Source organism: Mixophyes fleayi, chromosome 4, assembly GCF_038048845.1.
Source record: "Mixophyes fleayi isolate aMixFle1 chromosome 4, aMixFle1.hap1, whole genome shotgun sequence".
NCBI classification, from domain to species: domain Eukaryota; kingdom Metazoa; phylum Chordata; class Amphibia; order Anura; family Limnodynastidae; genus Mixophyes; species Mixophyes fleayi.
Window position 1 is genome coordinate 16,941,114 of NC_134405.1, and position 12,362 is coordinate 16,953,475.

A 12,362-nucleotide genomic window follows, 5' to 3' on the forward strand; every position below is an offset into this window, starting at 1 on the left:
TGGTGCATCTGGACTGGTAACTCTAACTTCTTTCTATAGATCAAGGTTGCTGTGAATGGATCATCATACTGGTTCATATAATCATCATCATCATTTATGTATATAGCGCCAACAAATTCCGTAGCGCTTTACAATCATATGTTACTAATATAGAGATGTACACGTCTTGCTACGCGTGCACCTCTGCATAAATACACATTTAGAGAGCGGCCACTTGGGACGCATCATATTACCATGCTGGCAGAGCCAACATGTTGTGATTCACCGTGAATCATGCCATGGAGGCTCCCATCCTGCCCACTTTACTAGGGAGAAAAGCTGGAGAAAAACAATACAGAATAATGTTGGATTAAAAGGCAAAGGTGGACAGGCATTGCTGAATCATCTAAACTAAAGCTGCCCTGTGCTATGTTGTATTAACAAATATGTTTTTTTTCCTAATATGTTAAATATATTAAATGACAGCTGCTCCACAGTTCACAGGTTTATTGCTTTTTCTTACAACACAGCTATTTTTCACCCCTGCAACTGACAGCTTTATAACAGTTTGCTACTTAACAGTGGTATTGAAAACTTTTCACTCACAACCATTGCATTTGGTTGGTTGAATAGACAGTAGGATCCGGCTGTCTTTTGTAATTCCACAATGACACCATTGTGACACTAACATCCAGCAGACAACAGACACAAACAACTTCTTGGGTGGAAAAATTGTGACTTTTATTGTTCACATCACAATTAGCACAGCAGACTTTTGTCAGGATGACACCATACAACCCTCGCTCTAGCTAGACATAGTTCACCTCCCTAGTCACCGGCCAAGTATCTGGCATCAGTCGCACTGCCCACAAGAACAGTCTTTTATCCTCCACCCAAGCACTACAAACCAATTAGAGAAAACAACAAACTAATTACACTTATGTGGTGCACCTGTGTGTTTCTGTGCTGCATGAGATATAAAGAGGGCTGTCTGCAGGCTGTTCCTGCAGACTCTGTGGGTTTTAATCTATCCCTATACAACAGAGGTTTGCATGTTTCAGGCCAATTGTTAAACTACCGTCACTTCTGTAACTCAATCATTTTATGCAGAAATAATGATATGGCAGTCACAAATCACGCTCTAATTTTCATGTTTTTTGGGGGAATATACTGTGTCGCCCATTTGACATGATATTTACTAAATTCATGTCAGTCACCCTTTGGATCTTTTTGGGTAAGCCATTAATTCAGAGACTATATTCTATGAAAATTAGTTTTCCAAGTTATTAAACATGGCAGCGCTATTAATGACAGATGAAAGCAAATAAAATACAGTTTTGGGATCTTCTTAACCATAACAGGCCAAAGCAGACATGTACAAACTTACTTCAAAAATTGGCTTACTAAGGCATAGTATTCTTCTTCCTATCCATAGAACATGTTGTAGGAAGTATTAATGATTACAACTGTCCTTAATAAAATGTGCAGACTAGTAGTATTAGGGCCGTATTTTCTTGCTGTCTGTATGTCTTTTTTATTTTGTCTTTACTTGTATTTGAATATTTACAATTATTTTTTGAAGAGTTCGCCTGATCTCATGGTTCCTGAGGCTGTAGATAATGGGATTCATCATAGGAGTCACCACAATGTATAATAGAGACCTAAACTTGTTTAAGTTAAAGAAGCTCTCATCAGATGGTGCCATGTAAACTGTGATAATGGTTCCATAATATGCACATACAGTGGCAAGGTGGGAGCTGCATGTGGAGAAGGTTTTTTTTCTTCCACTGTTGGATGAAATGTTAAGTATGGTGAAGAAAATGATGATGTAGGTTATGATGATTAAGGAAAAAGGAATGACACCCATTAAAATAGTCATGACAAAATCAACCAAAAATAAGATGGAAGTGTCTGAAGAAGACAATTCTACTATTGGGATAAGGTCACAGAAGTAATGGTCAATGTAATTGAGACCACAAAATTGCAACTGGAAAACTATAATTACTTCACTTGATGCAATGAAGACCAATATCCAACACCCGACAATCATTTTGAGGCAGACGTGGGGCACCATTATTGAATTGTAACGCATCGGATTGCAAATGGCCAAATATCGGTCATACGACATTACAGCAATAAGAAACCCTTGCACAAATCCAAAATTGGAAAACATGTACAGCTGGATCATGCAACTACAGAAAGATACTTCTTTTTCATCCCTTAATATGATATCTAACATCATGGGTATAATGGTGCTGGTTATTAGGACATCGGATACTGCTAGATGTTTAAGGAAGATGAACATTGGAATTTTGAGATGATCACTGGTCGACACTAAGACAATAAGGACAAGGTTTCCATTTAGTATCACAATGTAGGACAAGAGGAAGACGATGAAGAGTAGAATTTTGTATTCATATAGACCTTGAAATCCAAGAAGTAAAAACATTGTGACTTCAGTCTGATTGTCCTCACACATTCTGAGGAAGAGGTCACTGACAACACTTTTTTTCCTGCAAGAAATTTAACACTGTTTAAGTAAATTTGTTATCTTTGAACATATTGTAAACTATGATAAACTGTCATCAAACATTTAAACAGTTATCTTGGGTACAGCTGGAAATGTAGCACATTTTAAAGCATATTTTACTGATATTATTTGGAGTACAATAATCAAAAAAAGAAAATAAAGTTTATCCATCCTAATATCAGTTCATGTCTTAACTAAAAAAATAATAATTGTATATCGTTCAGATCATGAAGTGAATTGTTTTTTAAAGGTCTATGCAATTCTACCATTCTGGAATTCAACGGTCAATTTTAAGAGGAAAGCAAAGTCAATGGACAGGAGATACTATTATGGACAAAACCATGTCACGGAGATGTCACCCACCTAACATTACATTCACCATTCGGAACATTATCTACCTCTATATCCCCTTTGTATTCCTCTTTAACAGTGTCCCCTCACACAACATATCATTTGTTAACAAACAATATTCTGCATACAGGAAACTCTTAGACATTGAGTTGAATCCACCAACTTGTGATCCCCCATCCCATATGACCTACCTATTTAAATCAGATATATATCAGCTATACAACCGTTCCCAACTTCCCTTAACCATCCAATCTCACCACACAGTGCATCCGATTAGCTTTCTCCGACCTCCCTGACACTGCTTTCCAACTCCTACCTCCAGTATATTCCAATAAGCTCACCCTCTCTCTAGGCTCCATACCACTGTCAATATCAACAGCAGGTGATAATACTCAGATGTTGAACTGTAAATTGAACTATGCTCAGCACACAACCAGCAAAGCAGGCAGGGGGTTAAATAATGGCCTGAAATGGTTTGTTGACCATGTTTAGGGATCTGTACTTTGTGAAAAGGAGTAAAATTGCATTAAATGGCCTTATGTAGTATGTCAAATCTGCTTTTTTGTTGTAAAGGGATTAATGCAGTGTACATGTCTGAAATATGCCCGTGTTTAAATCTTTAAGTTATTAAGTTAACTATGAGTTGAATATAACTGTCAACTTTTTAAAAATAATTAGCATCTTAGAAGCTCTTCCAACACAACCATTAGGTGGCTGCCCAGTGTCGGCCAGTGTATTGTTTTTATATTTAAAGTCATCCAAATCCATCCAGTGGAATACCCAGACAGTGCTCCATGAATCAAAGTTCTGGCCAGCGTACACCAACAGGGCATCAAACTGGAACCTCAACCCACTAGAATGTCTTATGTTACCAGTCTGCAAAGTTTTCATCCAAATTCATCCAGTGGAAGGCTCCGATCAGTCTCCCTGGGTCAAAGATGTGCCCAGAATACACCAACAGCAGGTATGTCCAGGACCCAAATCCTATTAAAAAACTGGTCATGATCCAACTGGACCATTTCACATCGGTTTCATCTCAATCAGTGCACTGTGTCCGAATTCATAATCAGACAAACAAACAAACCAAATACATCCAGTGGAAGGCCCAGAACAGGCTCCACGGGTCAAAGTTCTGGCCAGAGTACACCAACAGGAGGTCCCACTGGGACCTCAACCCCTGGTATGTTCTCTGTGAGCCAATGTTACTGTCAGGCGCCGCCCCTGTGCTCTTCCGTCCGCACAGGGTTGGGCGTCCTCTGAGGAAGACGCCGAGTAAAGAGATTTCAATGCATTAAAAAGTTGCTATTTATAATTTATAATTGAAACAATCTTAACTAACAACTGTTGTATTTACATAAAAATACATACTGGATTTTACCAATATAAACAGCACTGAAACTGCTTTCAACATAACTGAATGTAATTATATTAAATCCTCTGTGGTGTTCTGTGTAAATAGACTTACCTTTAATTTACCAGGTCGGGAACTTTTTCTCTTTGGCTTACAAGCATGAAAACTACCACCATGGTGAATATAACAGCTACCAGTAATTATACATAACCATAACATAAATATCTTCAACAGCAGGACACAAAAACATTAAAAACATTGAGGAAGGGTATTTGAGCTGATCAACCATAGGCTTTGGCCCCAAATCCTGAGATCTTTAAATGTAGTTACTCTAAGTCACAGAGTCAGCTCCTAATCTTCAGAAAAATGGTCACTACTCTTCAGGAAATTGTCACAGCAAGCAGGAATGTTATAAAAGACATATTTTATGAGATGTAGGAGGGTGCTTTCCCTAATTTCCATGGAGACCTCTGCACCAAAACATTCCAAAAACATTCTGCGCTAAAACCAATGTATGGTCTTTATATTACCATAGAGTGTCCATAATAACAGGTAGATTCCTATGATATTTTCTTACAATATGTGTCATGCAGTTGAAGACATCTAATGGAATGGTAGCTTCCTCCTCTCAGCAGTCATGTCTGTGTTGTGGCTTCTAGATCTGACAGTACAAATTCCCAGCTCCTGTGATACTTCTATAGTGGGGAGAGATCCCTATGGATTTATATGTGAGGATAATTCCATAAGCTCATAGGGGAGCAATAACAAAGCACCTGTGATTTTTTTTTAACATTTAATTAATATGTAGAGCAACTATTTACTGGAATAAAAACAAGGCTTAAAAATACCAGATATACATTAAATACACTGATATCTGTTTTGGCATTTAATAAATCTGTAATGACTGTGTGTTTATATATATATATATATATATATATATATATATATATATATATATATATATATATACTGTAATCCTATATAGCCATATATATATGAAATACAAAAAGACAGGGGGCGCCACACATAGTGTATTACAGATGATTAACAATACATAAAACTCTCCACAGATAGGTATTTTCCGTATCAGATATTAATTGGATTAGAGCCAGTAGAATAAACTTCCCTCTAAGAATACTGGAAATTCACGACAAGCCTGGATAACAGAGGATCCTTCCAATATGAGCAGAATAGCAAACAGGAAACCTGTGGACTCAAATATAGCCACAATAGTGTGATACCATAAAAATGGAGACCATGAGTCTCAAGGCAAATATAAATTTATTAGCAGCATGATAAACACTGCATCTCAGTAAAATCAATGCCTGTACATAAAAACAATTAAAATGAGATTATCGTGTCGCCGTTTGGAACCCTCTTCTGCGATTGTGTGATAAGACAGATAAGCTCATTTTAATTTTTTTTATGTACGGGCATTGATTTTACCTACTAGACTCTGGTGCCGCTGGGAATTTTATATCACAAACTCTAATCACTCGCTTTCCTTAGAGTCTCCAGTCATCATTTCTGCCATTGATGGTTCCCAACTCCCGGGAGGCATGATTCACCATCAAACCAAACCACTTACTCTCCGCATTGGAGCCCTACACTCTGAAAGTATCTCATTCCTAGTGTTACCCTGCACCACTACTCCGATCATTCTAGGCCTTCCCTGGCTTCAGTTACACTCCCCTCAACTAGACTGGAACACCTCTGAGATTCTGGCTTGGGGGCCCCATTGCCATTCTGGTTGTCTAACGAAGGTGAGACCACTACAATTGTTATCCACCACAACGCCTTCAATCCCTTCTACTCTGTCTCCTCATTACAGCGCATTCGCTGATGTCTTTGACAAAGGCCGGGCTGAAGTGCTTCCACCACACCGCCCATGGGATTGTCCCATAGAACTACTCCCGGGGAAGACTCCGCCCAGAGGTCGCGTTTATCCTCTCTCCCAGCCTGAAACCCAGGCAATGTCTGGCTATGTGAAGGAAAATCTCCAAAGGGGCTTTATTAGGCCTTCTGTCTCTCCTGCCTGGTCAGGTTTCTTATTCGTGAAGAAGAAGGACGGTTCATTGCGGCTCTGCATTGACTAGCGGGGGCTTAACACGGTCACCATCAAGAACCGCTATCTGATTCCCATCATCACAGAGTTGTTCGACCGTATCAAGGGAGCCAAGATCTTTACTAAGTTGGACCTTCGAGGTGCATATAACCTTATTTACATCCGGTCCGGAGATGAGTGGAAAACCGCCTTCAATACCCGCAAAGTGCATTGCAAGTATCTAGTGATGCCCTTCGGTCTCTGCAATGTCCCAGCAGTTTTTGAAACGTTCATCAATGAGATTTTCAGGGACCTCCTCTACTCTTATGTTGTTGTTTATTTGGATGATATTCTCATATTTTCCAAAACTATTGATGCTCATAGGAGACATGTGGCTGAGGTACTTTCCAGGCTCCGCAAGAACCACTTATATTGTAAATTGGAGAAGTGCTCCTTCGAAGCCGCTTCCATGCCCATCTTAGGGTATATAATCTCAGGATCTGGACTCCGAATGGACCCAGGAAAGGTCCAGGGTATTCTGAATGGCCACTTTCGTCTATCCTCAAGGATGTCCAGCGTTTTCTAAGATTTGCTAATTACTAACGACAATTTATCTTAAACTATTCCAGCATTGTCGCTCCCAACACTGCACTCACCAAGAAGGATGCCAATCCTAAAACCTGGCCAGCAGGGGCTTTAGTTGCGTTATCTTTTCTCAAAAAGGCCTTTTCCTCGGCTCCCATTCTCCGACAGCTGGATCTCTCCCAAACCTTCTTCTTAGAAGTAGATGCCTCATTGGCATAGGAGCTGTCCTCTCTCAAAGGTCCTCATCCAACTGATTGTACTCTGCGCCTTCTTCTCTAGGAAATTCTTACCTGCTGAACAGAATTATACCATAGGCAACAAAGAACTGTTGCAATGAGACTGACACTATCTGAAATGCGTTATCTCCTGGAGGGAGCTCAACATGTGGTCACTATGTTTACGGACCATAAGAGCCTGTTGTATCTACAGACTGCACTGTGTCTCAATCCTTGGCTTCGGTGGTCACTCTTTTTCTCTCGTTTTATTCTCCGTGTGACCTTCAAACCGCTTCATTTGAACAAGAAGGCAGATGCACTCTCCTGAGCCTTTGATTGCACCCTTGATTCTGATCCACCATCTGCTCATCCCATTCTGGATCCCAAATGTCTCCTGGCTCTCTCTGCTTTCCATATCCTCCTCCTGGAAAAAAGGTTTGTTCCCAAGACGCTTCGAAATAAGCTACTGCACTGGTACCACGCCTCCAGATTTTCCGGCCAAACGGAGAGGGTGAACCAAGACCTTGAGACCTTTATAAGAGTGTCTTCTTTCTCCAATAAAGACAACTGGATTGACCTCTTACCATGGGCGGAGTTTGCTCATAATAATTTGTTCTATAAATCTACCTCTTCCACTCCATTCTTTGTTGTCTATGTTTTATATCCCATCCTTCCCAGGTTTTCAGTGTTCCCACCCACCTATGTTCCTTCTGCTGCTGAACTTCTAGGGTATTTCTCCTCTACCTGGTCTCATGTTGTCTCCCATCTCAAATAGACATCTGTTCGTTACAAGACCGCAGCAGACAAGAAATGTCGGGCTGTACCAGCCCTCAAGGTTGGTTATCCACCCGGAACATCCGCCTAAAAGTGCCCTCAATGAAGTTTGCCCCTCGGTTCATTGGCCCATATATGATCCTACGGGTTACCAACCCAGACTCCTTCAAAATGAAGCTTCCTTCCTCGCTCCTCATCTCTAACTCCTTCCACATATCTCTCCTGAAACCGCTGATCATCAATAGGTTTTCCTCACCTACGTCTTCCTCTGTAGAACACAGATTTTCTCAACAAGAAAAGTTTGAGATTACTCAAATTTTGGATTTCAAAGTCTCCAGAGGAGTGGTGAAAAATTTAGTGGATTGGAAGGGTTTTCGGCCCTGAGGAGTGCTCCTGGGTTATTGCCTCTGATATCAACACCCCTACGCTGCTACGGAAATTCCACATCAGATCTCCACGCAAGATCACCGCTAAGTGTCCCATGGCCACTTCTAAAAGGGGGGTTCTGTCACACAACCGCCCCACGGACGGACACCAGCGTTGTTACCTTTCTCCTGTAAGCGGTGATTCCAGTATCCTGATTACACCTTTGGATACATCTACCATCTGCTCTGCGCCTGTGCAAGCCTACTCTCCTCTCTTATGACCTTCTACTTGTTCCCCATTGGTCCTGGCATTTTGGAGCACTATATAAACCTCCCACTTCCTCCTGTCCAATGCCTGTTCTTCGAGTTCATTCACTCTCTGTAAGGCCCTGGCTCCTTTCGGTCTGTCTCACCTGCCGTGCTCTGAGTTGCCATCTACGGATCATCTAGCTCCACTGTGCTACTGTCTCTGTTGAACTTCCTCTGTACCAGTGACTCACCCACTGTTGCTCTGAATTACCATCTTCAGATCAGCTATAGTTCCACTCCGCTACTGCCTTTATTGAGCTGCCGCTGTACAAGTGACTCACTTGCTGTTGCTCTGAGTTACCATCTTCGGATCAGCTAAGTTCTACTCTGCTATTGCCTCTGTTGAAACTACTGCTGTACCAGTGACTCACCTGCTGTTGCTCTGAGTTACCATCTACGAATCAGCTAAGTTTTACTTCGCTACTTCCTCTGTTGAACTGCCGCTGTACCAGTGACTCACTTGCTGCTGAGCTGAGTTACCATCTTCAGATCAGCTATAGTTTCACCCTAATACGGCATTTATTGAACTTCCACTGCATCAGTGACTCACCTGCTGTTGCTCTGAGTTACCATCATCAGATCAGCAATAGTTCTACTCCACTATTACCTCTATTTGAACTGCCGCTTTACCAGTGACTCACCTGCTGGGATCTGAGTTACCATCTACAGATCAGCTATAGTTCTATTCCGCTACAGCCCTCTGAACTCCCGCTGTACCAGTAAATCTTCTGCTGTTACTCTGAAGTCACCATCACTGCGTCAGCCATCACTCTTTTATTGTACAACCACTGTCCCAGAGACTCTCCTGCTGCTGCTCTGCACTACTATATCGGGTCAGCTATAGTGCTATTTCTCCAGTACCCCTCTGAGTTGTCGTCATCTTTCCTCCGTGTCTGGCTCCGCCTGCTACTCTGCCAAACACTCATCCAGGGGACCGCGACCTGTTGGATAGAGGCAGCGAAGTCCAAACCCCCTTGCGGGGGTCACTGGTGAACCCCACCTACCTGTTAGATTCTGCGCCCCTGAATGAGCAATATTACCTGGCAGTTACAAGGGGTACACTAAATATCCACCGGATTCGTGACAGTTGTTCCCACAAGCGCTATTCAGTGACGAGCCGAGGATGTTAGCCAAACTTGGCCACACAATAGTGTCAGCAGACGCATTTCTCTGCCTCTTTGGGGGTCGTTTCATTAGAGAAAAAACAAATATAAAAATAACCAAATAGTATAATACTGCAAATGATCGATCTCCTAAGACTACTGGGGCAATCCATGAGGCCTGGTGCCTTTTCGTTTTAAGGAGGCTCTATGGCTTGCTAATTTTGAAAATGCAGAAGGTGACCATTCAGGACTGTCACATGCTGATCCAAAGCCTGCTAAGAAACTATAACACCATTTATTTATCTATTTTGTCTCCTTCTTCTCCTTCGCTCCACATGTGTCTGTTTCTTCAATAAAGATTTGGACCTATGACTCTCCCTCCATTACCCCCCTTGAACCCATTCCCCCATCACTGTTTGATGTTTTGCTGAAACATCTTGCCTTTAATTTATGCACCCTCCCCTCTAGTTGTGTCTGTCCTCAATAAAGCTTCGGGCCTGTGATCTCCCCCCCCCCTCTACCCCCCCCTCACCAACCTTTCCCTCACAACCATAGCTTCTTTGAAAATGTTGTGTTGTTTAAGTGATGCATGGCAAGTGAAGTACTTTTGTATACTGTTGGATGAAATATCTTGTATGTTGTTTGCATATTTATACAAAATAAAGATACTTTTTCAATAAAAACATAGGAAAGGCAAACAGAAAATGTTAATAGTCAGTCAAAATTTAAATTTTATAGCTGCACTGCTAATGACTTAGGTTGTATCAACTGGAGAAGTTGCTATTACACCAACCAATGAGAAGCAGCTGGTATCATCACCAGCACATATATTTACACGAGCCCACCAGTACCCACAAATATACACTTTCTAAAACAAATTTATTACTATTATGTGTATGTCAAAATCGTCCATATCTCTAAGAGGATTGGTTGACTTGCATCTCCACACCCTTTCTGTACTGAGCTTATACTTGCCCACTCCCACACTCCTCTCCACATCTCTCCAAGCATAAGGGACAACATGTACAAGAAACACTTACCTCTAAATATGGCTGCTTTTCATGGTCCATGACCTGTAGAGAACAGTCACAATCCTAGATGTTTGTTGGCTCATCTAGCTCTTATAAGAGCTGTTCCCTACGTACGTACGTACATACACACCACTGGTAGGTATTGCCTGTTAGACATCTTTACATGGTCTACTTGGCCTTCTTATATAGAGTTATTAAACAAAAGGTTTGAGTGGGGTTAACAAACCCCCTTATTTTGGCTCCCTCTTAACAAAGACAACAGTCCTTAAGGATTTAATTGATTTTTGTGACATTTGACTAAGATCAACAATTTTAAAAAAAACTTTATGTACATTCGAAATATCTTGGCCATATATATCTATGGATGGTTTAATACTATTATGAATACATAGATCCATAGTGCACCTAGCCTCAATTAACTACTGTTCTTTCTCTCCAATTACCATATATATCTATATCATATGGTAAATAATGCCCACTCACAATTTTTGATTACCTAAGCAAATATTAATTGTGGGCCCTGGTACAGACTTAATGTAAGAATGGGCATAATTCTTTTGAATGGCATTATTGAGTGTCTGTGACAGGGCCATCCACATGCACTATGCACCTATAACCAGGCCGGCACCTCCATTGCAAAACAGTAGTGGTTGGAGTTTAGTCTACTTAATCTGGTGCACCTCCCACAGTTGAGGGTCACAGGGCTGTAGAACATGAGGTGAAATATGCTCCATCTATATATTGAGAGAAGGAAACAGCTATTTTTGGTATTATATATATATACATATACAGTGATCATATATTAATTGTATGCCAAAAATGAAAATCAATATATTTACAGTATATCTGTCTGTTATTTTTGAGCCTTGTTTTTTTCCAGTACAGTGCTGCTTTATATGTTAATTAAATGTTTACAGAAATCACAGTTGGTTTGTTATTGCTCCTCAGTGAGCTCATGGAATTATCCTCACATATAAATCCACAGGGATCTCTCCCCACTATAAAAGCATCACATGAACTGGGAATTTGTACTGTCAGATCTAGAAGCCACAACACAGACATGACTGCTGAGAGGAGGAAGCTACCATTCCATTAGATGTCTTCAACTGCATGACACATATTGTAAGAACAAATCATAGCAATCTACCTGTTATTACGGACACTCTATGGTAATGTAAACCATACATTGGTTTTAGTAGAGAATGTTTTTGGATTGTTTTGGTGCAGAGGTCCCCTTGGAAATTAGGGCAAGCATACATCATATAAAACAGGAATTGTGAATGATTCCATCCATTATATGTCTTTTATAATATTCCTGCTTTCTGTGACAATTTCCTAAAGAGTGGTGACCATTTCTCTGAAGACTAGGAGCTGACTCTGTGACTTAGAATAAATACATTTAAAGGTCTCAGGATTTGTGGCCAAAATCTAAGGTTGATCAGCTGGTGGTAGTCTTCATACTTGTACGCCAAAGAGAAAAAGTCCTCGACACATTAAATTAAAGGTAAACTTGCACATTATATTTTAAATCTGTTTCTCCAAAATCGATATTAAGGTGATTTACAATCTCTTAATATTTTTCTGCTTAACTCTGGTGGTAAAGGACTGTATTAGAGCTGTTTCTAACTTCTCTATATGTGATCTGATGATTTAAATTGACAAGTGTCTCCCAATTGTCTCCTTCCCTCTTAAAGTGAAAAAAGCCAGTTTTTCGAAAATAGTGTA

General features: G+C 40.6%; 1 protein-coding gene across 1 annotated transcript; it reads right to left on the reverse strand.

Moving 5' to 3' along the window:
* Positions 1-1,513: 1,513 nt before the first annotated feature.
* LOC142150489 (olfactory receptor 11L1-like) lies at positions 1,514-2,458 on the reverse strand. The gene has a single exon (XM_075205686.1). The coding sequence runs from the start codon at positions 2,456-2,458 to the stop codon at positions 1,514-1,516; it is 945 nt and encodes a 314-aa protein (XP_075061787.1).
* Positions 2,459-12,362: the final 9,904 nt, after the last annotated feature.

Excerpts from the sequence above, each read along its gene's own strand:
- LOC142150489 (XM_075205686.1), bottom strand. The coding sequence starts at position 2,458 with ATGTGTGAGGACAATCAGACTGAAGTCACAATGTTTTTACTTCTTGGA.